We start from the raw sequence: 27,174 nt of genomic DNA, 5'->3' as shown, positions 1-27,174 counted from the left end.
ATGTTAAAATTATGGACTGTCCCTTTAAGAAAAAGTGATTTGACTAAATGTACATGTAAAAATGCCAACATGCCTAGATAAAGCACTTTAGTGTAGCCTACATCATGATTTTTGTGAGGCCTGTGACTGTTCACTATGGTGTGTGCTTGGTGCAGAGTGAATGAGACTATGTGTATACAAGAGGGAGCTTTTTTAACATTATAATTCCATTATCATTCCAATTGCACCTGTGTTCAAGCTTTGGCCCCTTGTGTGCAATTAGCAATTCCAGTAACACTGTATGAGTCTTAGCTGCTGGTGAATTATGATTCCGGTGGCATTTTTGGCATAGCTGTATATGGGAGGGTTAGCTTTCGGTGTTAGCATTAGCGATTCTGACAGTGTATAATGTGCAGGGGGAAGGTTGGCTGTTAGCGCTGCGTTAGCTGCTGTGTGTTGTGATTCCCGTGGCGTAGCCAGGCCCGGGAGCCATGCAGCGTGTGACGGATTGTCCCAGGTGGTGGGCTGTCAAGACGAGGATCAAAGAGCAGAGGAGTGGACCTCACACACGCACATACACACACATTTACACACGAGGTTTCCTGCAGGGTTCCAGTTCCACCTGTTTAAGAGTCAGCACACTCGCGGCTCACACACACAAAGCAGCAGAAAGCCAATAGGAGCGTGCGCATTATTTTAAGTGTATGTCAGCGTGTGTGCTTTTTATTTACAGAGAAACATACCTGTACCACAACCTCGAACAAGTAAGACAAAAAGGGTGCTGCAAACTAGCATGAATAAGCTCTTTCCATCAATTTATGAGCATGGGTCTCTTTTTCTCGCAGCACAAACATTTACCTGAGGGCTGCGAACGCCGAGATACACTCGCTTGTGCTGTTGAGGAAGGACACTCTAAAACACACACCATAGGCGCACACATACACACAACAAACCCCAGAGTGAAAAGGGAGATAATCTATTAGACGCTGATGTGTGTGTGTGTGTGTGTGTGTGTGTGTGTGTGTGTGTGTGTGTGTGTGTGTGAAACAGAAAGGGTATAAGGAAGAGCAGCTGATGCCTGTTCATAAATGCTTCATGGCTGCTGAAGGGGGTCTTTGACTGAGTGAAGACCCGCGGCACCCCGCTTCTGTCGACACATCTGCCCCCTCCAACAACAGGTCGACCCCTTTAAGGCTCAAGACAGCAGGGCTGCAGAGGAGCTGAACTGGCGTGTTGAAGGGGTGCGTTCAGTCATGGGTATTTGTATTTCAGGTTGTTATTGCCTTTTTATTTAAAATCAGGCACAGATCAGGCCATGTTCTTCTGATCGTGGTAATCAGACCAGTGCTTTAGAGGTGGCAACCTGCACTACAACTTTACTTTCTTTGGCTTTTTTTGGGGGGGAATTTTCCATTAAAGATGGGACATCCAAGTCTCCCCTGCCAGAGAACAGGTGGATGGGTCATCCTAGCTTAAGCAGCAACTAATCTCCTTAAAAGACTTTCATTAGCCTGTTTCCTGTCTGTTCCAGAGACATTCTTTTCCTTTCAGACAAATTATTAATTGGAGGCTTGAACTCAGTAGGTAATGATTTGATCATTTTTACTAAGGGGGGGGGGGATGGACGTTCACGACTATGGCGAACCGCTCCATGAACGACTCCTTTTTTAATACCCCCTATCCGAGATCCAAGCTAAACTGACAGAAGGGCGGGACTCATAAAAAAATAGTTGCTATTACAAATTTGCCTGCGACTTCAGCAAAACAGACAGCGCCGTGGATTCATCAATACACAGTCAGGCTACTGGGATGGGGGAAAAAAACGTGCTCTGGTTTATTGCCATTTATTTAAACCAATTACAATTGTCTTGGGCGCCTCTGCAAAAATAGCCTCGGGAAGGAACTTGTTTTGGTGCACGTTCAAAAGTTGTTTTAGTCGTGCAACAGAAAACTCAAAACTTGTAATATTGCCAGAAACTGGTTTTCTTGACATGTATCAGTATTTATTTTAAAGGATGCGTTAGCACGATCAAAATCATGAGGGTATTCTGGTATTATTATATATTTTTTTAATTACATTTTAAAGGTTTTATAAATATATATTATTAATATTATAACATTTTTGGCATTGTACTGTGTTTGCTGTCCATCATATGCATATGTCTACAGGTTGTAATAGAGCCCAACCAATAAAGGATTTTTAAGGCCGATATCGATACAAATATTTGGTGATTTAAAAATATATTTTGATATATTGGCCGATCCAGAAACACGTATCAAAACAGAAACAGATTTCCCTAACTAACTAATTAGTTATTTGTAGTTATTTATGAGTCCTCACTAAAATAATATGATAATGCAGTTTAAAAAAACGTTTGTTTTATTGTCACAACAGAACAGAGGAACATCAAAATAAAGTTCTGATAAATAAAATGTTTAAAAATACAAACTTAAGATATGAAACTTAAAGGGTTAAACACGAGTATTGCCAACAGTTGTAAAGCGTCCTCTGGTGGACAAACTGTGCAACGCCAACACTCAGAACATGGTTGAAGGGTGTTTCGTCCGTTTTTATTTTATTTTTATAAATGCCGATACCGATAGTTTGGAAAATAACTAATATCGGCCGGCCGATATATCGGTCGGGCTCTAATTTTTAACCAGTTAGCCAAAGAGAATAATATTAGAATAATCTAGTATTTAGAGATCGGTGGAGGTCAAATTATCCAGTAATCCGGAAAGAAATTGTCTGGTAAAAATCTGCTTTCCTTTCCTGTAAATCATCTCACAACCACTACAATTTATCTTGTTGGTCCAGACCTCCAGGTTGGGAACTGCAGATCTATTCAGTGCTCAAATGCTCGGGGTTGAAGCAGCACGCACTGAGGAAGGTGGAGGCAGAGGAGGGTGAAAGGAATAATGCCCTGCAGTCCAGCAGAATGGTAGTACGGTTTATTAAAAGGGGGGAGACGAGTAGGGGGTGTATCAGAGAGCTTCACCCTTAGCCCTTCCACCCGAGGCTGGCTGCGGCTCTCACAGTGACTCCCTCTTTCCCCCTCCATCACTCCGCATCCTTTTTTCTTTCCCCCTCCACACTCCTTTTGACCCCTGGGGTTCCACTCAACCGCTGACCCACATTAACTACACTCTGCCGCAATTACAGATCGCACAGGCTTCTGGGTGGCATGGGATACATACTCAACCTCTCTGTATTTCTTGCACCCCTCTCTCACTGTTCCCTCTTCTCGCTCTCTGTGAAGCTGTACAAATGCCCCTTAATGTGTGTAATTTATGTGTGTCAAAAGGGCCGCTGAGTGACAGCAGGGATGGATGGGAGTGGGGGGGGGGGGGGGGGGGGGGGAATGACAGGGAACACATTTTGAATTTGACAGCGCAATAAAGAACAGATTGTCAGATGGAAAAATAAAATAGGGAGAGGACGAGTGGATGGCTTCAAACAATGCCGCGGCGCTGACGGGCATTTGGCTGATGTTCTAATCCCGTCAACGCAGGAATCGGTCCAGCTCACAGCACTTCGCAAATCTACACAATCCACTGGTTACTTTGCTGGAAAAAGCACCAATGTCACCTCCCCTCCAAATCCTCTCTCCCTCCCTCCCTCCCTCGCTGCAAAGACAACAAGAGCACTTTTCCGGAAATCAAAGCCACTTTCTGGCCGACCCCGAAGTGCTCTGCAACTTCGCTCATAAGCAACCAACTCTCTCTGTCGCTGAGGCATGCAAAAGTGTAAACATAGAGGGGGAAAAAAACAGACACACAGAGACGAGCTAAGAATCCACACACACACAAGTTCCCATTAAAATCCACCTGCAGCTGCTCTTTAATTGGGCCTGGGTAGACGGCTAAAAAAGCTAACGCCTAGTTAAGGCGATATAATTGGCCGCTCTGCTTTAGGAAAGAATGAAATAAATCAGTCCTCCGTCTCAGCTCGGCCCCGTCTCAACTGAATCCATTAGAGCAGATAATTGTCTTGGACGGCAAAGCGTTCGCTTAGCGTTGCCACAGCTGAGTGAGAGAAAACAGTTGGCTTGCAGTTTCAAAAGCCAATGTCTGCCATTGGACGGGTGTGGGTCCCTGGACGCGCCATCAGAGCGATTTTCATCTGAGCAGTGATCGAAAATCTAACGCTGTAATCCGCCCGCATGCATTTATCTCCAGGCCTTTATCCTCTCCGCCCGAATCGCCATTGGATTTTTGTTTTTTAGCCATCAAGGTGACATTTCAGGTTACAGAGGAGATTTAAAAATGATGGCTAATGTGAAATGTAGCTCAGAAGTCCAGGTCCAATTAATTACCTCTCATGGGGCGGCATTGCTTGCACTTTTAGTTTTTAAGCTGGTTTGTATGAAGGAGTAAATTGTTGCAAGGCGAGGAGCATTTACTGCTGCACTTCAAGAGGAGATCTCCAAGATCCTCTGTGTCTATCGTTGGTGCTAAACACTCGTGGCTGTGATGTGGCTCCCTGTTCTTCCCCAGAGATCAACTGTCAATCAAGCCGTGTGGGTGGTAGCGTGTTGTCTCTGTTCTCAGATTTAAAGGTTTGATTTCCTACAGGTGGCCCTTTTGTCTTTGTCTTGTCAGCCGTGATGTTCAGGCAGTAGGTTGAATCACTCTTGTGCTGCAGTAATCAGTGACAGAGGACTTGGTTTTGGCAAGGCCCCAGTCATTTCAATACAATATCTAACTGTGATGTTTTATAACCAATTGCTATTTCAATTGAAATTGCATTTATTTTGTATTTCTTTTTAAGATTTTTTTTTTGTGGCATTTTAGGCCTTTATCTTGCCTGAAGATGGTCCAGTAGCGAAACGCGCCTACTATTAAATTTAGATAGTTAGACAGTGGCTTTTGGCCTTTATTTTGACAGCTTAGACTTGAAAGGGGAGAGAGAGGGGGAATGACGTGCAGCAAAGGGCCACAGGTCGAGACCGAACCCACGGCCGCTATGTCGAGGACTAAGCCTCTGTAAATGGGCGCGTGCTCTACCAGGTGAGCTACCCAGGCGCCCAAATTGCAATTATTTTCTATGAAAATTAAACTGCTACATGCCTGTGTTTGAACAAATCGTGTTTGCGGTAATGCAGTCACAACCCCGGCAAAACCAGTATGTGGCATGGCTCACACCAGTGTTGACTTAAAATGGCGCAACGTTGGTTAGGGAAGAAACAAATCTCTCTCCCCCGTGGAAATCGGTTAGAGTGGAGGTAGTCTCACATTGCCAGACCTTCCTCCACAGCGCTGCGGAGGATGGTCTAGCTAGTCCACACAGCATTCTGGGATGGGAGAGAAACGTGCTCTGGTTTATTGCCATTTCTTTAAACCAATCACAATCGTCTTGGGCGGCGTTAGACGCTGCACGGAGCCACTGCAAAATAGCCTCAGGGAGGAACTGGTTTTGGTGGAACGTGTGCACGTTGTTTTAAAAGTTGTTTTAGTCGTGCAACAGAAAACTCAGATTGGACAGATAGTCTAGCTAGCTGTCTGGATTTACCCTGCAGAGATCTGAGGAGCAGTTAACCATAGTCACTCACAAATCCACCGGTTTAGAACGCCAACACAAAGAAAGCGGAAGGTAAGGGACATACATGCATCCGCACGCATGCATAAGATGCAGTTGAATATGTAAGTTATAATACAAGTAGCACTCTTACGAATAGTAAGTTTTGCCTTTGTGTTATTTGCAGGCTGGACAGACAACGTCGCTTTATGAGATAGTGCTTTCATGTCTTTTTGAGAATCCTCTACATGATTTTCAACACAATTTTAACGACTCCGTTCCATTACACACTGTTCATTTCTTTTTTGATTTATATTGTTATTTTTATATGTTGAATGATTTCCAGGCAATGTTGTGCACAGAGACTCTAATGTGGGATATAGCCCGTTAATGAAGACATTAAACTTATTCTATGCATGTGTGAAGTTAAGTGTGTGTGTGTGTGTCTCAGAAGCTCATGTGGGCAGGCTGTATCATTAAGATAAATGACATAGCGCATCCCCTGCCAAAACACAGACACACACACACACACACACACACACACACACACACACACACACACACACACACACACACACTGAAACAAACCCGTCATGGCGCTTAAGGTTGCATTTTAGCAAAAGGACCATTTTCTGTTTATCCCTCTGGCTCTCTTTGTCTCATTCTCTCTTTATCCCTCCGTCCATCTATATCTCTCTTTCAGCACAAAATGCCAAATTGCTCTGTTTCTCACTTGCTCCCCCTCCTCCCTTGCTCATCCACTCATCTGGTTATTAAGTCAAAACACATTAAACCAACAGTAGTGCCATGATATTCCCCAGACCGTCCTCGTCACAATATCCCACACTGCCTGAATGCACACACCTGGGTCAAACTGCAAAATGGATTCTGCAATACACACAACAGTGACACAATTCAATGATTTAGGGCCAAAAACAACAAATCTGGGAACCTATTAAAGGAAACCTGACTGAGGTTTTGGCTTCTCACTAACCTAAACAGGCTTCAAGAGATCATTTAAAGTATTTGCAATATGGATTTTTGCAAGCTGATTAATTTGGAATGACAATATTCTTTCACGCCAGAAATATGTTTGCTCGAGAAATTGTACTCTTGTCAGGCTGAAGAAGCCTCTCAAAACAACCCTTAGGACCGTGACGTGAAGCCAGACGATGACAATAATGAAATAGAAGGATTACACTGATCCACAGATATCCACTTCCTGGTTTGGCGTGCAAAACTGTGTTCTAGCCAGAGCTCTGAGCGAGCGTTAAGTCTTGGGTTTTATGTTCGACGTCCTGTAATTAATCATTAATTTATTCTTAGCCGTGCCACTGCAATGTCTGCTCAAGTCTGACTGCCATTTTGTAACAATGTTTTACAACAAACCAGACATGCTGGTGCAATCAAATGAAAAGAAAATAGATAGCTTTAGGTCTATTCGCAGAGACTGATGAATTAAGCTGATGTGAAGATGTGAATCAGACCATAAGCGGAGTTTGACATTCGAGCCAGGGGGGGCAAAAAAGAAAAAAAAAAACTCATTGTAGAAGCTGAGACCTGGCCTACCACTTGGGGAACACAGCACGAGCACATATGGACAAAGCAAACATGCCAAATAAACATATGTTTATTTTTAAAGAAGATTTTAAATTACATTGTAAGAATTTAACAACTCGCCCTCATGAAATCCAATCGCGGCACGGCGGTCTTGGAACGCACTAGACAGACGGTGGCAAACTGCCCCGACACTTAGATTCAACTAAAATGTAACCGTGAACAGTGTTGGAGCTCCAGTCTGTTGAGATGGCTCTCCAAACGCAGAAACCAAGCGCTGTCACACCTTAAAACGTTAAGACACGTTAAGAAAAAAGATCCGTATTTTGCCTTAATCCAATGACACGGAAAAAAAGTAATCCACAGCGATCAGGAGATCCACTTCGCCGTTTAAACAATGTGGAATAAAACGTATAAAAGTCCAAATCTACACAAAACGCGCAATCAATTAGTAAGTTGACAGCAAATTTATATACATGGCATTTAGGACACCTTTATTACAACGTTGGCACAGTAAGATGTCCAGACTAGTACTAGTACAGATTTAGCTTTTTAATTAGCTTTTTTTTCTTTAAATCATATGCAGACATCTGATTGTAGAGATTAGCCAAAATAGAATCTGTACCTAAAACACACACACTACAAAAGTATCGACTGGGACTGTTAACGATGACCAACGCACGAAAAAAGGAAGACTTGGCTCAGATTGCCGCTGGCTTCATCGGAATCCCAGAAATATTGATTGTTGCCCCGAGAGCCTAAACCATCGCCAGACCGACAGCCGATGGGTTCCGAGACTGGATTACATGCACAAAAATGAGGATTTGAGACTTGGACTTTACTACTTTGAGGTTTGACTTCGGGTTCTTACTAGTCTCGCATTGCCAGACCTTCCTTTACAGCCCTGTGGAGGAGGGTCCGGCTAGTCCACACAGCATTCTGGGATGGGAGAAAAACGTGCTCTGGTTTGTTGCCATTTCTTTAAACCGATCACAATCGTCTTGGGCGGTGCTAAGCGCCGGACAGAGCCACGGTGCCTCTGCAAAATAGCCTCGGGAAGGAACTTGTTTTGGTGGAACGTGTGTACGTAGGCCTGTCGCAATATGCAATAAATCAATTAATCGCAGGATAAATAAAAATGAACTGGATAATTTTTAAAAGGAAATTATCGCCGCTGGAAAAAATTTCATTTTATTCATTTTTTTTTGGTTGCGTTTGGTTTTTATTCCAGTGCATTTTTTGTTAACAGAGACTGAGAGTCCATTTTATTTATTGTTTTTGGTTGTTTTGTTCATTTATTGTGGACATTTAAAATGTCTTCCAGTTCCAGTGTTAAATGTTCTTTAGAAATAAAAGTTTATTGATCTTTGAAAAGGTGTACCTGCATTATTATGCCATTATCATTATATTAGATGAAAATGATCTCTCAACGACAATATTATCTTATTGTTATCGTGACAGGCCTATGTGTACGTTCAAAAGTTGTTTTAGACGTGCAACAGAAAACTCAGACACAGGTGCAGAGACGTGTCATGTTGGAACAGGATGTCTTTGGTCGCCGAAAACTCAAAATCAGCTGTTCGTGGACGCGTCTCATAGTACAATCGAAGTCCATGACCCTAAATCAAAAGCATTTCAGTTCCATATGGGATGTTTTTTTACACAAGCACAAAACTCTTTTACATATGTAAAAAACTAACAGCTACACAACGTTTTTACAAGCTCAAAATATTTATGACCCTTATTTGATCCCATAGTTCCAACTTTCAGCCTAAGAAACTGTATCTTAGGGGTTAACGATCATTACATTATTTACATTACTTGTCATTTAGCTGACGCTTTTATCCAAAGCGACTTACAATTGCTATATATGTCAGAGGTCGAACGCCTCATTGCTCATTGGTTGATGGGATTCAAACCCAGGTCTCCCACACCAAAGGCCTGAGTGTGACTTTGGTGGATATGACCAAAGTGTCATATCCACTGCGCCATCACCACCCAGCAGTGTTCAGCAGTGATCAGCCTTTACGCCTAAGCTCTAGCACGACGAAGTATAATTTTCAAGCATGTTGTACGAGTTTAACATTTCATTTTGAGGTTTTTGTACTTGCTGAATTTCTACTGCCTATGAATGTCTACCATGTTGTGCTATTTTTCGTCTTCTTTGTTGCTGATGTCCTTTTTGGACGGTGTCAGCTAATGGGGATCCAAAGAAAACGGGAACCAACGACACAGAGAGGTTGTGAAGGCTTGTAGCTGCGGCCCTAGAACTTTTACTGCGTCTCAGTGGGACTAACAAACTCATTTAAATCCAAACGGCTGCTTCTCGGAAAATAGTGCCCCTGGGTTGCCACTGGGGCATCAGAGTGGAGCTTAGATCCTTTTTCAAACCGTTCACACCGTAGCTAATTTGAAATAAACACACAGAGGGGAAGAGAGGGGCCACAGTTTGCCTGATGCCGGTGAAATCACCGTCGGCTCTGGCGCAACAGTGAAACTGGCAAGGGGGCCATAGCAGCCCCCCTCCCCCCGACTTGAGCGGGTGCTTACTTAACTATGAAAAAACAACAACAGTGCACAAAGCCTGTGAATAACAAGGCCAGTCAGAGCCTAATCCAATACGTGGATTGTATGTTCTACATTTAATCTTAAAACAAAAAAAAAAGAGGCATATAGAGAGATTGCCATTCATAGAAGAAAAAAAATAAAAGGCAAGGTAGGTGGATGTATTTTTTTCCACCCCCTGTAGAAGTTGCGGTGATACTTTTGACTCATCATCAGCCCAACAACTCATTTCAATGTGTAGTGAAAAAGGAAGCAGGAGATGCAGGACAGGGGGGAGGAACTTTGGCCCCTTTTTTTCTCTCCTCAGAAGCAGCAGAGAGAAAAAAGAGAGGGGGTAGAAGAGATTGGTGGGAAGAGGAGTCATCTCAAGGCTAAGGACACACACAAACACAAAAGCACACGACAAGTGTGTGTGTGTGTGTGTGTGTGTGTGTGTGTGTGTGTGTGTGTGTGTGTGCAAAAAATCTGTTGATTTGGGTCTGGGCAGAACGCTGTCTCCAGGCTTTCATGAGCTCATATGACTCAGTCAGAATGAGAGGGAGGGAGAGAGAGAGAGAGAGAGAGAGAGAGACTAAAAACAGAAGCAGACTCAGTGTGTAGGTGCAGAAGGGTGAAAGACACCACAGCTTTTCAATTCAATTTCAAGACAAGATCTCAAAAGCATGTCGTCGTTTCGAATTCCGAATTGTCACCTTGTCTGCCTCTCCGTCTGTCTCCGATAAAAGCTTTTCACACTCACCTGAGAAATTTAAGTTTTTATGAACAGGGAAATTGTATTCAAATGTATTGTTACAGGTCTTTCAGTGAATGTAGTTAGCGCCAATAGGGTCAGTGCTGCCACGGGACACATGACGGGGGTGTGTTTGTGAAGGAGGATTTAACCAAGGCATCTGCAGGTGTGTGGCGGACTGTTGAGATAGTTCTATTATTGTAGACATGGGTATAGAATATTAGCCGTTGAAGTCATATTTGGCCACGTTGCAAAAGAAGCTGTGCGCAGTCAATTGAGGAAGTGGTTCAATGGAATGTCACTGACGCACAGAAGGTTAAGCTTGCTAGAGGTCACCGCCCCCCTGTGAGGTTAAGATAAAGGTTTGAGGGAGAGAAGAGGAGGTGATGCCATAAAGGATGTTACAGTTAAAGTTTACCATGATGACTGTGTGTTCATGTGTGAGAGGTTTTATGGCAGGAAATAGTCAAGTAGGGATGTGTGTTTAAGCGCTTGGTCAAAAAGGTCACGACGAGGAGGAGACAGGGGTTTCTGTCAACCCCCATTTGGAGAATGAACAGACTTCTGCCATCCTGGTGTGCATGAAGCATCCCCCACATGCTGAGGACACAGAGGAAGGACTACACCCAGAGAGAATAAAAAGGAGTGGATCTTTGTATACATTGCGCATAACTGGGAGGCACGAGGAGGTGTCAGTTGTGTAGCACCGCATGTAGGCCTGCACGCATTTGTAAATACTTTAAATACTGTTTAGTAAAAGTACTTGACTTTAGTCTATCGTCTCAGTGATCCTTTGAGGTTTCTGGTCTTTAGTGATCATTAATGAATACGCTTAAGAGGGATGGTTTAGAGTGTAAGCTAATTGGAATCAGAATCTGAGGCCTGAGGTTCCAGAACAAGAAAAATCCTTCTTCAGGACTTGTGGAGGAGTTTCGGGAAGGAGGAAGACGGAAGCGTTTATTAAATAGTGAACTATATAGGGAACGACCAAACGAGATTTCGGTCACTCACTGAAAACACCGTTGCGCCGGTTATTTGTGTGACGGAGACGGACGCGCTGCAGCATCATGTAAACAAAAATACTTCTAAGGCCTCCTGCACACTGCCTGCGTGGCGTGAGCGTGTCAGCTGCGTGGCGTGTCCCGTTTTTATTTTCGGCTCCCATGTTAACAGGTCAGAGCTTGCACACTGCCTGCGTGACACGCACGTCTCAGGCGCGGCTCGAGCCCGAAAACGCGTGCATGCTAGAAATAGGACCGACGCCTATTTTTCACAAGCGTTTCCAGGTAAAATAGAATAGGAAAATATGATTATATGTCATTTTGACACAAATACATTTAAAGGCTAGCAGCAGCAGCGCCGCGTCAGACACGTTTCTGGTGTACAGAGACATTGAAAACGCCACGCAGCCGCCACGAAGCTGACACGCAACAGAAACGCCACGCTCACGCCACGATGCCAATGTGCAGGAGGCCTCATGCGCGCCTGAAACAAAGCGAGCATTCAGGAGGATAGTGAAATGTTGTATATTATATATGTTGCATGTTACATTTCCACTGTTAAGAAACAAAAGCCCGCTCCATTTTTCCTGTGCAGTTTTCGCGGGTGCTTCTGCTTCTTCTTCTCCTCATCCTCCGGGAAAACCCGACCGCCTTGCATTGTGGTATACGGGAGTAAAATGTAGGGTACATCGTATGTACACTCAAATTCAAACACCACTATAAAATGGCGAACACACTATACGGTGCATTTCCGTGATAGACAACGGATTCAAACACAGCTACAGAGTTGGGTACTGTTCACAAGTGGAATTCAGTTCTGGGTAAACAGTGTGCAAGTAGCATAAAAGTGCAATATTATAATGTGCTAATAGCGTAGCTGTGTAACTATATATATATTACACATTACATTATGCTCGATGGTGTTTTAAGCTCCCGACCAATTCTTCAAGGCAGCGCTGCGACCGTCTTCTTCAAGGCACCTAACCCTAACCATAACCCTAACCATGCCTAATCCTAGTGCCTTCTAGGCAGCGCTGCCTGGAAGACGACGTTGGGGGCTTAAAACACCAAACATTATACAAATATATACAGGAGTGTTGGCAGTACTTGCACAAAAAATAAAAAATGGGGATAAGGAATATCATAGATGGATCTATCATCACCCATTGCCACTGGCAAATGTATCAACATAATCAGATATCATTCATATTGAACGTGTCGGAACATATTCACACGCATGGCGAGATTAAGCCATTAAGTGGCCCCACAACAGTAATTTGCAATTGGGACCCTATTGACTCGCCCTGTGTGCATTGCACTCAAAGTTACCAGTGCACACTGCAGACCATACATGGCAGCTCCATGATACGCTCAACCAGTACTCCAACGCATTACTAACTGGCCCAAATCCAGATTAGCTAATAATAGCCAGTGTGTTTCACTGTCAATCATGCCCATACATACTTAATTCAATTCCGTTTTTCTGGCAGATGAGTGTTTACTTGCTTTATTCACTTCATACCCACTGATTCTTATTTTGTTTCCTGTGACACTTTGAAACTTCTCTTGCTATTTGCTTTACAGTTGGATGGAAGCCCCGCATCCCCCTCCCTGTCTCCCTCTCTTTTCCTGTCTTTACTTTCCTCCCACTCTCCATGTCTCATCAGAAGTGTCATCAGCCCCCACTACGCTTGATGCCTGTTAATATGGCAGCGCTATTGTGTGCCCGTTCGTTGCTGCTGTCTCTATTGTTTGCTCTCACACTTGACGAATTCATCAAAGGAAAAAAGAAAAGGAACGGGGGAAAATAGCTGCAAATCATGCGCCTTCGCACAATTGACTGTGTAAGTCTGGCGGGGCGAGTCTGTGTCTTCAAATGGTGCACGAAATGCGTGTTTGCTTGTGTAATTTTGCACATATATCATTTGTTCTGCCATTAACTAGGTGGGATGGCCCACTCAGCCACTGACTGCTCCTGTATCTGTCTCTCTGTGTGTGTGTGTGTGTGTGTGTGTGTGTGTGTGTAGATATGTACATACAGTATGTGTTTCTATGTGTGTCTGTACGAGTATCTACGTTCACTGTGTTATGTCTGCATGTCCATATGACTGAACATGTTTATGAGTCTCTTTTGGGTATGTGTCCATTCAAATCTTCATCTTACACTGCGGTAGCGACAATACATTGGAAAATATTACAAATGAAAGTCCTACATTAATAGTCTAGACTATTTTCATACTTTCAGGTGAAAGAAAAGCATAACACGGTCACAATTGAACGACGAAAGAAAGAAGGTAAGAAAGAAAATGAGGAAGAAGATGGGGGAAAAGGAAGCAAAGAAGAAAGAAAGCAAGACAGAAAAGAGAAAGGAATGAAGGAAGGAAAAGAAAGAATAATAGAATAAAGGACAGAAAGTAAAGAAGAAATAAAATTGGGAAGAAAAGAAGGAAGTAAAGGAGGAACGGATGAAAAAGTAAGAAAAATTGGGCAGAAAGTAGGTAGGGAAAATAAGAAAATAAGAAAAGAAAAGGAAAGAAGGGAGGGAGGGAAAGAGTAAAAAAAAACAACAATAAATTCTTAACCTCCTACAGGCATCAGATCAGTGCAGTCAACTGAAACGTACAATATTTCCCTCCGAGAGGGAAATAAATTGAGTCGAAGAAAAAAGAAGTCTGTGTCTGAGTGTGTCCTGTGTTGTCGTACCTTTGCTCTGTGGAGGGTTCTGGCTGCGGTCTCGGAGTATGTTGATCTGGTAGACGGCTCCGTACGGCTCAAACAGCTCCTTCAGCTCCTTCTCTGACCAGGAGCGCGGGATCTGGCCCACAAACATCTTGATGGCGTCCGGGTCTGGCTGGTCTGAATGCTCCAGCGCCCCGTTCATCTTCCCGGCTGTGCCGTTACTGTTAAAGAGACCAAAAACAGACCGTTAAAAGCTTAGAAATACATCGTATTTATACCGTTGACAGAGATAGCTGGAGACTTGTGGTCCACTACAAAGGTCTTCCTTATTTTTTCTTCCGTGGTAGGACTTTTTGGAGATTTCTTAGAATGTATTCAAAATTAAATGGGGTTACCTGTGACCATACTCTTGATCGTGTTTCATATGTGTTAACAATCTAATGACTTAGTGTTTATGAATTCCGACACAGCACCATTATACATCTTTAAAGGTCCCATATCATGCTCATTTTCAGGTTCATACTTGTATTTTGGGTTTCTACTAATGCTGTCAAACGATTAAAATATTTAATTCATTCATAACGCATTAATGTCATCGTTAACTCGCAATCTATTCTAAATGTCCCTTGATTTCTTTTTGTCGCATTATCTTTTCTCATTTTAATGCTCTTATCAACATGGAAAAGTGGATCGGCTTGCTGAAAATGTTTTTTTTTAATTGAAAACAACATTGGCATATACTGTAGTGTTCAATTTCACGCTAACATTCTCACTTGGAGCAAATCATCTCTCACACAATGTAACGGCTTTGACGAGGGGGCGGAGAATTCGCATCAGCCATCAAGTGGTATTTCAGACTGGACGTGCTGCGATGATAGCTCAGTTCACAACGACAAAACACACAGATCTCTTTGGTCTTGTCAATGGAACCATTTGGCGACTTTTTAAAAGTAAACTTTCCATTCAGAATCTTATTGGCATCCATTTCGGCGTCTCGCGCTCGCCATCCACTCAAAACGTAACGTTAGCCTACTACTCTTTGGCCGGCTCGCAAGACCAAACAAGTGTGCGGCGTGCCTGTTGTTATTTTCCGGTCTAGCTAGATCCGGTGTGGTGGTGTTGTTTTCTAACGTTACTAGTTGTTGCAGCAGCATGTGAAAAAATCGACAAAGTTTGCTAGGCCAAAAAGAACGTTAATCTCGCGATAAAAAAATTGACGCCTTTAAAATGGGTTTGCGTTAACGCCGTTAATAATGCATTTAACTGACAGCATTAGTTTCTACTAGAACAAGTTTACATGCTTTAATGTTCAAAATACACATTTTTCTCATACTGTCCCTCTGACTATAGCCTGTCTTAAAATCTCTATTTCAGCGCCTGTGTCTTTAAGCCCCCCTCCCGATAAAAGCCCAGTCTGTTCTGATTGGTCCGCATTTCCGAAAGTTCCGCATATGAGCTTTTTGAGTCTCTGCACCGTCATTGCAGCCGGGGAATGACTGTAACGCCACTGTAGCGGCACTTTCTACCTATATATAGTATAGTTGTGACATCACAATCGTACGGAAGTTCTGACGGCTCGTTTAAAGGCACAGCTTCTTCTGCCACAATAACAGAAAGCAATATCCACAAGACCGAAAGACGCATAAAAATATACAAAAATATATACAAAAGTGGAAGTTCAAACTTTTTTTTTAAACACACAATTACAGACTGTAAAGTAATTTTAACCAAACAAGAGAACACATTCCCTAAAGACAGAACCCCTACATCTAACTGAAAGTTGATACAGTATGCCCCCAGAACTTCATTTTCAACATAGTGGTCTCTAAAACAGCCTTTAGGCCATCACAGGAACACAGTGTGAGAGCCACACTAATACACATTCTCTCCTTACAGCAGAGATGGCTTTCAATACATAATGTACAGACTGATATCCCTAAAGCTGGCAATTTCTATATACACTGACGCGACATATCAGGAAACTGACATATCACGCTGACCCTAAAAGTGGATTTTTGATAGTAAAGATGTGGCAACAGCTCTCTTCAGGATGCCAGTAAATCCACACTGTAGGACTGAGCTGAACACACATTTTATTCCTGGCATTTTATTGCACAACAACAAACACAACATACAAAGTAGGTTTTTTTTCCCCCCCACACAGTTGTTGACATGTTATCTGCCGTTGTACGAGCTGTGACGATGAGCAGAGACACTTTATGAATGTATATGTATGCCTGCAGTCCACTGCGCTGCATGCGTGCATGTTTGTGCACGCTTGCATGCATGAATGAGTTCTGGACGAGAAGCATGCACCCTGTTAACGCTGTGGTTGTGTGTGAGGATTAGGCTGCAGAACCAGTACAGTAAACCTCCAGGCCCTCTTAACAGGACACAGATGCTTACACGCCGCTCACACTGGCTATATTTCCACATCTGGAATGCATATGCAATGGAGGTGAAGTGCTTTCACCCTTTTCACCGCAGAGCTTCAACACTTATCTTCACAAAACACACGCGTCTGTCCACGCGCTTGGAATGCCGACTGCAGCTACGGCGTCTCTTTTCGTCGGACGACTAAGGCGAGTAAATACTTTCAACCGCGAGGCCCGTATGGAGATGAGAACGGCACGCGAGCTCGCATGAGGCAAAGCGTGACTGTGTTTGGAGGACAATCATTCGCAAATGGATACAAGCACACACACAAACGCACACACATCACTGCCGTCGAGGCCTGTGGTCTACTTAAGATGGCTGAAAACCAATCCAATGAAACCAAAGTCAATGGCTGTGCTGTTTTATTGCTCCACTTTCCCTTTTGTTATTCTCGGAAGGAGCGAGAAGGAGCATTATCTTAAGAGGCAAAAACAAAACAAAGCCAAATCCCGAGCTTGGTTAGCTGACAACACTAATACCACGCTATAAAGCTCAGCAAGAGAGGAAGAAAGAGTGGGGGAAGGAGAGAGGGAGGGGAAAAGAGAGATATGAAGAGAGAGAGAGAGAGAGACTGGGAGGGAGGGGAGAAAAAAGAACTTCCAGACCTTTGAACGCGAGCCATCCATCTTTTGCAGAAAGAGCCAAGGCGCTCTGCGGAAACGCCCAATTCTTTAAAGGACTTAAAGGACATGTCAAATAAAAAAGCCAGAACCGGAGAAGGAGTCAACGAGCCAAAGCAGTGCTAAAAGTCCTCGAGGGCAACGACCGCTCCTCGCTAAGCTGTCCGATAAATCGCGGTGGGCCCTGGCGCCGAGGGAGCCCCGAGGGTGGCGGCTGATGGGGGTGGGGGGAAAGGAGGGAAGGAAGGGAGGGAAGGGCAGTGGCGCTGGCGAGGAGTTACTGTCCCTATCACCGGCTGATGTTAAGGCACATACACGGCAACGATGGTACTGGACGAGCCTTGGCGGTGGCTGGGTTCAGACTGCAACACATCATCCCTTCATACTCTGACACACACACACACACACACACACACACACACACACACAGCTTATGTGTGTGTGAAGGCAAAAGAGCAGAAAGAGAAAGAATAGCTGGAGACAATCCCTCATTGTTGGCTGTTTATGTGAGGCCTGTGGGGATTGAACGAGTGCACGGGGGAGACGATACAATAGCCAGTGTCAGAGGAGCGCCTCCCTCGGCCAGTACACTGTCCGCCCTGTGCTCCCTCCACCTTCCACTCCGCCCGCTAAGACAATGAATAGGTTCACACTAGCAGCCATATGGCGTACGAAGTGCAGAACTGCCTTGTGTAGATTGCACGCTCCGTCTTTTCCCGAGGTGGTTGGGAGTCGGTGACTCTCCTCACTACAAAGGAATGAGAGCCTCTTCCATCGCCCTTGTGGCCAAGACTGACAAGGTGTTATTGCAAGCAGACAGAGCTTTAGCGAGCGCGCGCGCGTGTGTGTGTAGATGTTTGCGCTAGTGTGTGAAGCTCAGCAGGAGAGTGTCCTGGGGCTTGGATTAAGTCGTTGAGTGGATCCACTCCTGCCACAGCCTCTCTATCTCCCTCCCTCTTTCCCTCTTCTTCCTCTTCTTTTTCTCTCTCTCCCTCTCAATTTGAGCCAATTGTTTGCCTTAATGGCTTAACTATTGCTTCCATCACTCCACTCTCCCTGCAGCACAGGGCCGTGACTAAGGGCTGATCTACACCGAGTGTGTGTGTATATATGTGTGTGTGTGTGTATGCTCAGCCAGACTGCAAAAGAAAAAAGTGTCTGTATAGGTCTTTAAAGCAGCTGCTGAGGGCCGTTATTCCCTCACCTAGCACTCACATTAGACAGCCGGCTCGCTCATCCAAACCACAGCTGCGCAATACTGACCATGAAATCTCATTTATTTATTCATTTTCACCTTATTCACCTTTTTTTTACATTCACAGCTCTTCAGACCTCGCCTTTATTAAAGGAATTGTTCAACATTTTGGCAAACGCACTACAGTAATTGGCTTTCTTTCGACAGCGAGATGAGAAGATCAATATTGTCTGGTTAGCTTAGTTTAGCATACAGACTGGAGCCATGGGGAAACAAAAAAAAAACAAGTCTTCCTCGTAAGCCTTGTTTGTTTAACCCGTACATTAACCAACATTACTTCAGCAACCAAACTACTGTAAAATCCATATATAATGCATACGACAAGACAGGAATCAGATTTCTCTCTGAACCCTGCCCTCACTTTGGAAGCATGTCTTTTGGACGGACAGCGCAGTGAGAGGACAGGCGCTGTATTGAGAGAGCACCGTTTTTTTCCTCCAGCGCAAACGTGTCCCAAATAGTCAAAAGTTCAGCTGTGAAAACTTACCTATAGAGGCTGCTTAGTGTCAGTTTTATGCTACGTTTCCACGTGGCCGGCTATTTTCATAAACAGACATTTCAACCTCTCCATTTTCAAAAATAACATCGTGCACAGCTGTCAGTTATCAGAAAAGTGTTCGTTTACACGTACCCGTGTATATATATGCCGTCAATGCTGTCAAGAGCATGCCAGACCTGTAGGTGGCAGTGTAATGAGAAGCTCAAGCCCACGTTAGCCAATCAGAATCCCGAAAATAGCAACAGCGGCAACGAATCACTTCCTCTCTCTTCTCTTCCTCACTTTTTTTTTGTTTGTCTCAGTTCACATGCAAACGTGCAAACAAAGTTTTCCAAAATCTCCACTCTGGCCAAAGGTTTTAGAAAGACTTGTTTTCAGAGGCAAATTCTCCATTTGCGTGTTAACGAAGGGCACAAACGAAGGGAAATGTCTCAATTTTTCAAAATAACCATGTACGTGTAAACAGGGCCTAAGTATAACTAGGACTGGACCTAAGTTATTTTGAAAAACAAGGACGCACCGCTAAATGTAATAAACTTTAATCTTGAACAGCAGTTTCCCAGTCTAAAGTAGTAGACTAGTCACTCAGACACCAATGTAGGTGTGCTGCACGATATTAGGAACATATGTGATATGCTATAATATCGCGATAATGATATTCCTTGCGATAAATAAACAGATATTAGTTTTTTCAGTTCTGCTTCTTTCAGTATTCTGCTAAAATACAACAAACTGCTTGTTGAATTTAAAACAAATGAAAGGAAATCATTTCCAACTTTCTTTTACTGAACAAATTTAACACTGAATTAGATATAAAAGGCAGCACTAAAAAAAAAGAGTGAAAGTTACATTTAAAAGTGCAGTTTTCTACCAATAAAAAAATCTCTGAGTGTCTTTTGGGATATTTTGCAGCCCTTCGGGATATGTTTATTGCGGCAGTTAATGTTGCGATGACAATAAAAAAAAAAAGAAAACGATATATTGTGCAGCCCTATGGGAAAATAGGGTCCAGGTTGAAAACTTTAAGTGCATATAAACTGTCACTGTCCAACAATTAGAATCCAACATATATGGTCAGTATTTCAAGTAGACGGTATAAGGAAAATAAGCGTTAGTCTAAGTCTCCATAGATGAAGAGTAAACAGGGACAGCGATGAGCAACCTGGAATACATTAACGGCCTGCTATCTCCTCTGTTTGCCTTGCACACAGCTGGACTCCAACAGGCAGCCAGATAGGAATATGCTACAAAAAAGACAGTGGGAGAGAGACAGAGAGGACGAGCGAGGTAGGTAAGAGTGGGAACTAAAAGAGAGCGAAAGAGTGGTGGAGACGGATGCAGACGAGCCAGAGCCAGGTCCAGGAATAAGCACAGCTCAGAGCTCAGCATGAAATACACATGCATACACACACGTATCACACATGCATACACACACGGGCTACAGTCGAGGCTGGCTGCGTTGATCCCCCTGCTGTTTATCCCTTCTGTTTCTGCTCTAAAACACACATCCTCTCTGACTCCCTTAACCCCTCAATCGCAGCGCACACACATGCCACAAAACAGCCCTCACACACACACACACACACACACACACACAGTGGGTTCGTGGAAGGGCCGAGCTGTCACACACTTCTTCTCATTGGAAGTGTGTTTGCAGGGTGTGTAACGGTCCCACAGGGGAACTAATCTTGTTGACAAGCAGAGTGAGAAACATCAGTTCCCCCCCGAGGGAGCAGGGCAGCCAAGGTCAGCTAAACACACACACACACACACACACAGACACACACCTAGACACACACATGTACCGACATGTTAACACACACACGCAGACCTGGGCAGTCACAGCTCCTCACACGTACACACCTTGACAGATTCTTCCACAACCTTCACACGGACGCTGCTGACACAGAGGCACAGACTGGACTGAGCGATAATGTATCATGACGTGATGATCATCTCATGTTGTTGTTTTACAAAATGCTGTCTATATTTATGCATTTAAAACAAAATATATATAACTACTCACTATAAAGTTCCGTTTAACATGAAGGAGTTTTGTCTGACAAGTACAATTATAGATATCAGAGGTTTCCAGCCTGGGGGTTGGGACCCCACAAGGGGTCGTGGGATGCATCTAAGGGGTTGCAATATAATTACTAGGGTTCAGACTTTTCTATAATTATTGGCTGACATGGGATATTGAGTACACAATAGTCTATGTTTTAGCATTCAAGTGGTTTAAGGGATGAGAAAACTGTTGCTGTGAAGACGGAGTGCGAAGACATGTCTTGTTCCCGATTCTCCAACAAGTGATTTAGTGCTTTGGCAAAGTCATGCTAAGGAATAAAAAGTCTTAGACGAAAAAATGGTTACAAAATGAATAGAATTTTTCAAAGCATTGCTGTACGTGACAACTCGTGGGCTCGGAGCAAACAGAAACGCTCTATTTAAAAAATCATTAAACCCCATTAGCGAGTCATTTAAAGGCCGTTGTTTTCTCAATTAGCTTTTTGCTATGTGAGTGATGGGATCCTGTCAAAGGTAGAACCGTTTGGGTTATTTCAATTTTTATTTTTCTGTGCTCTTCTCACTGGTTTTAAGAGGGTGAGACTCACAAGTGTGGCTTGTTATTTTGTGCACCAATCAGGATTGAGCGACATTTGACCCAGAATTTGATGCCAGTTGTTGGGCTGAGTGGGGAAACAAACCTGATCAAACCACACCTACACAGACGTGGTTAGCTTTTCTTTTGAATGTTAAAAACTTAAATGTCTGATTTTTGCTGTTTTTAGTCACGAGTATTCAATGTTACAACAAAATACTGGGAGGCCAAGTTTTAAAGGTCCAATATAATACTCATTATCCGGTTCATACTTGTATGTATGTATGTTGAGTTTCTACGAGAACGTGTTTACATGTTCAAGAAACACATAACTTTTCTCATACTGTCTGTCTGAATATACCTGTATTCACCCTCTGTCTGAAAGCTTCGTTTTAGCGCCTGTCTCTTTAAGACCCCCTCCTAAAAAAAGCACAGTCTGCTCTGTTTGGTCAGCGTTTCCGAGTCTTCCGCATCAGTGCTCAGCTCAGTGTCTCAGCACTGTCTTTGCAGCCGGGGAATGACTGTAACGGCACTGTAGCGGCACTTTCTACCTATATGTAGTATACTTGTGACATCACAATTGTACAGAAGTCTCGTTTAAAGTCACAGCTTCTGAATACGAGCTGTGTGCAATCTCTCTGTGGATTGAGCGTTTTGATACTTTCATTCATTCATCATTAAGACATGTGAACTCACTTTCTACAATACGGGACCTTTAAGGGGCACTTCTCCTCAACATGATAAAGAAGAACTGAGCTAAAACACACATCAACTAGCTTAAACCACCGTGCACACAAGCAGAGACATACACTAGAAAAACACACACACACACACACACACACACACACAATTCATTCCATAGTCCTGAATATTTTCTGCTGCTGTATCAAACTGTAAACAAGATTAGCAACTTCACCACAACACACCATGAGAGGCGTGCTCCCCCCCCTGAATCCCACTCTGTAACTGATTTTGTCATCGGCGGTGCGAGGCGGATTAGTGGCTCAAACTAAATGAGTGGCGTACTGTATCGACTGATTTATTTGGAACGCTTCTAGTTTTTCCTGTAACTGACTTACAGCGAGGTAAACTGGCTCCCGGGGGCCCTGTTTCGAGCCAAACGAGGGAGTGTGATATTGCCTGCGATTCACTTGTACTTTACAATGAGCAATATTCCGCCCACCTTGGGTACAGCACTGTGACAGCAGCCGCCGGTACGCACTGTACACAGCACGTTTCATACATTCATTATCAAGGTTTCTCTGCTGTCGGGTGGTGGGGTGGGGGGGGTATAGAGAGGGAGGGCAGCTTTGATGGAGCTAGCGTCTATGAATGGCCGTGACCGGCTGAAAGAAATAAACTGGCTCTATGTGAGGCTGTGTGATTGCCTTTGTGTGTGCGTGTTTTTGCATTTGCGGTTGCCATGGAGACGTGGCCGCACATGCGACGCAGGGAAACGATCAGATAAATGTCACAGTGGCTAATGAAGCTGCACCGGTGCCCCGACGCTCAGCTAGCTCTGTGCTAACGAGCTACCGCTAATGAGAGGAGACACACACACACACGCGCGCGCACACACGCACGCACGCACACACACGCACGCACACACGCGCACACACACACACACGCACACACTGTGGAGAAAACCCACTGATGCATGACACACATGGATACAAGTGAAATGGGTCTCATTTTGCTCATTCCTCACGTCTCATATTTTCCTGCATGTATGAAACACTGTAGGAGTCGGCACTGTTCCCTCAGAAATGAAGATGCTGCAGTTGCTGGTCTGTGCAGTCTTGAATTAAATTGAACATTAATGACAATGTAAAACCTTTGCTCTGCAGGAAACAATATCTCCTGGAACGCAAATGCTTACATGCTCTTTAGAATTAGCCTATATGAATGAAAACTGCCTATTGGACAAAACACATATTGTTCTTCATCTTAATGTTTTGTGTTTTTATGCTGACCTGTTGTCTGTGAAGTTGTTGTCGAAAAAGGAGCTAAATAAACTCTTTTGTATATTGTCTCATTTGACCTTATCTCGGTACGGATACGGTTGAAAAAGCTCTGGAATAAGTGAAGCTTAAGTTTAAAATATCTTATCATAAAAATGTGCTCACAAGGTCAAGAATGAATCCCTGCACTCATGTATATGAATAGCTTTCATTTTTTGTTTGCATTTGGTATTAACTTAAAAAACTGAATGTATAAAAATTAAGAAATAAGAGAAGAACAGATGAAAAAATTAAATCTGCAAAAAGATTCTAATTTGATAAGCCGACTAACTATTCAGATCTGATAAAGCGATACAGACTCTCCTCTATCCGTGGTATAATACGTTGGTTTTTTTGTTATTTGGTATTAATTCCTTTGAGAGATAATCAGCAGCTCAGTTGCGTTTCCCCCTTCACTTTCTGAGTAAGCATAATTCAAGCAGCTCTTCATCACAAGAGGACCTTGCAGTGAAAAGTGTTCACTTGCAGCTGAAACACAACATTTGGGGTCAAATCCGGGTGTGAATCATCAATACACTGGGGGAAAAAAAACAACCCAAAAAAATCAAAATGAATCTTGTATGTGAATAACTGTAAATGTATCACGGCTTAGAGCTCAAAAGAACAACTTGACACTTGTATAGAAAATTGGTATTTGAATATATCTATTCAAGCTGAAGGGTTTTGTTGACTCCATTTAAAAACATAAACAGCATGTTTGTGTGATGAGGTCCTTTCAAAGCCAGTACAAATCTTACTTACAGCACCCTGTCATGTTTATGTGCATACGTTATTTAGGTTGCAAAAAGAAACTCGTAATATTTCATACAAAATAACGATGTGAGCATCGGTTCATAGTTCTTTCGTGAATGTTGTGTCTATGTACATATGCTGTACTATCAGTACTCAATAGAAATACAATTTAAAATGGTTTGACACATATTTTGCCTTTAACAAATATTGCCCCCCCCCCTGCAATTTGGATATTGCGCTAGTCCATATTGCGATTTTGATAAAATTGCGATTCATTGTGAACATAAAGAACTTACGTGCCAAATGAACATAACGTGCAACAGAACGTACAGTAAATATTGCCGTAACTACTGATATGGAAAAATACAGCTGAAATCTGTCAATTTATCAATTAGTCCAAAGCTGACACAATTAGTCATAAACAGATAAGTCTATCGACGAAGAAAATAATCTGCACCTATTTAGATAATTGATCAAAATTGTGAAAATTTGCAGCTTTTCCTTGTCTTATATGACAGCATTCTGAACATAGAGTATTGGGGGGTTTTGGACAGTTGGTTGGTCATAAAAGAAGAACTATTTTGAATATCTTCACGTATTCTTTGACATTTTGTAAATAGAAAGATATAGTCAGAAGATTTTGGGTAACTGTCGATTGGTAGCTGCAGCCCTAAATTAGTCAATTGACACAAATGTCATCTTCGACAATTGATTACCGAAAATTAAATAATTGTTAAAGTTATGGGAAAAGCAAAAAAAATGCACCTTGCACTCGGGTCTCTTCACTCTTCAAATGAACTTTTATCGGGGGGTTAAACTCAACCTCGACAATATGAAATGTTTTCCCCAAATATCCAATAAATGAATAAATATAAAAATGTGATCTGGTCACCAGAAAATCCATAGGTTTGTGTCTGTTGGGAGCACGAATGTGGACAACAAACATGTTTGTACAAGTAGGGGATAATGAGATTTTTCTCGTTGGAAAATCAAAAGCCTGGCTCAACGGTGGTGCTGTAGGAAAGCTCATAAGGTCGCTGGAATCAATAGTATTCTTCCTCTTGGGGGTGTGAAGGAGCTAAGCAAATTTCAAGCACATCTGGTTTTCAAGCCTACAAATGGACAGATGGAGGTGATCACATGAAATAAAAATAAAAATGTTTCCATATGGGGAACATTTCTCATCAAATAGCGGCTCGTGGTCTGAATGTTTTATTTATTTATTGTGGGGCCAGAAATAACTGTATTTTGATAAAACTTGCTTTAGTTTGTCCCACTTCTTCCTCCTTCTACTTCGCCTGTGCAGTTCCTCGAATTATCTCCCCAAAATTATGCTTTCTAGCTCACGTCAGCATGACTTGGAGTTCTGTCTGTGTGCGTGTGTGTGTGTGTGTGTGTGTGTGTGTGTGTGTGTGTGTGTGCGCGCACGTGATAAAGGGAAGGAAGGGGAAAGGAATTAGAGCATCTTAAAGCCTCAACACCAGATTGGTCAAATCCAGGCAGCAGCAGCAGCAAAATTCCACCCTAATCTTTAGCACACTTCCTCTCTTCTTCACCCCCCGCCTCCGCTCCGTGTCTTGTTGCTATGGGAACAGCAGTGTCAGAGGGGCATGGGGTGAGGGTAGCTGGGGGTACTGGGTGTTGGGTAGGCGGGTGTCTCTTTGGATGACAACGCTACAATGCACACACACACTCTCACCCTTGACTCTCTGTTGTTGTTTTTTCCTCTCTTCTCCTCTTAGCTCGTGCTTGGAAAAAGCCTTCAGCCGTTCCCCCTTTCTCCTCCTTCATCACCTCCCGTTTCCCTCACTCAGTCTCTCATGTTTGCGGGGCCTAATGAGAAGCAGCTTGTTTGTGGTGTGAGTCTGCGTGCACGCCTGTGCGTCCGTGTGCGACCGTGTGATGAAATGGCAACGGCTCTGATTGTCTGGCATCTAGCTGTGGCTGCATTCTGCCAAAAGTCATCATCTGACTCGCCGATGGGGATGATGGCCCATTTGACTAATGCTCCTCCGCAAACGGGCCAACAATGCCGAAGAAAGAGTGGACAGGGCGGATTGGGTTGGGTGGGGTGGGGTGGGGTGGGGGTTTGTCTGGCAGTTGGACTATATGAGATTGGTACCAGTTAAATTCAACCAACCCAGATTTGGGAAGCCGATCAAAAGAAGTCACCGGGGCCTTTCGAGCATCCTTTGGCCGAGTGTCTTTGGGCGCGTTTTACAGTAAATCCTCGATATTCTGTACCTGAACAACATGTAACACCTCCACCACTGTGCCATGCTTGAACAATTAAACCCCCCCTCGGTGTGTTCACGCACATCAGTTGTGACACCTGTAAAGGGGACGACTGAGCAAAAAAAAAAACATAGGGTAGAGACAGAAAATGGCGTGATAAGGGCAGTGGAGAGAGACAAAGAGAAACACACAGGGAGAGAAAGAGAGAGGAGAGAAAAGGAGGCCAGTTGCCAGCGACAAAACACTACTGATTTAACAACACAAGTACATTTGTTGAACTGGCTTCGGCACAATTGCATCCCATTGTGAATAAACCTCTAAGCCATTTGCAGCACAAAAAGTTACAAAAGCCTGGATATCACCTCTATTAGCACTTGGCTGATGTATGACGCCAATAAAAACGACAAAACACACGTGTGGTGCCAAACTTGCAGGTGTGCCCGTTCTTCAAGAGCTCTCAGTGGGTTCCTGGGGCGAGGACAGGCAGAAACCGCCTCTGACACTTTAATAAACCACCATTAATGTGCACACACACACAACCTCAGAGGGGAAGGAGTGGTAGTCACGGTGAAAGCGAAGAGAAGTTGAACACGGTGGCGACAGACAGCCGGAATAAACCTACTTATTGGGTAGCATGGGAGGGCAGTGTTTTCTATGTCTTGTTGTGTGTGTGTGTGTGTGTGTGTGTGTGTGTGTGTGTCATCAGACAAGAAAAAAAAGCCCACAACTCACTGAGGAGTTACTT

The 27,174-nt window shown here is 43.5% G+C and overlaps 1 protein-coding gene across 18 annotated transcripts in view; it reads right to left on the bottom strand.

Annotated features, from left to right (window-relative positions):
- Positions 1-27,174, bottom strand: part of celf2 (cugbp, Elav-like family member 2) — a 233,171-nt gene that overhangs the window by 90,239 nt on the left and 115,758 nt on the right. For all 18 annotated transcript variants that reach the window (XM_078242911.1, XM_078242910.1, XM_078242925.1 and 15 more), the window contains one exon: positions 14,054-14,250. In XM_078242911.1, coding sequence (XP_078099037.1) covers positions 14,054-14,250 — 197 coding nt within the window. The remainder of the gene's footprint in view (positions 1-14,053; positions 14,251-27,174) is intronic.

Source organism: Sander vitreus, chromosome 23 (genome assembly GCF_031162955.1).
Source record: "Sander vitreus isolate 19-12246 chromosome 23, sanVit1, whole genome shotgun sequence".
NCBI lineage: Eukaryota > Metazoa > Chordata > Actinopteri > Perciformes > Percidae > Sander > Sander vitreus.
This window is presented reverse-complemented; position numbering and strand designations above follow the sequence as displayed.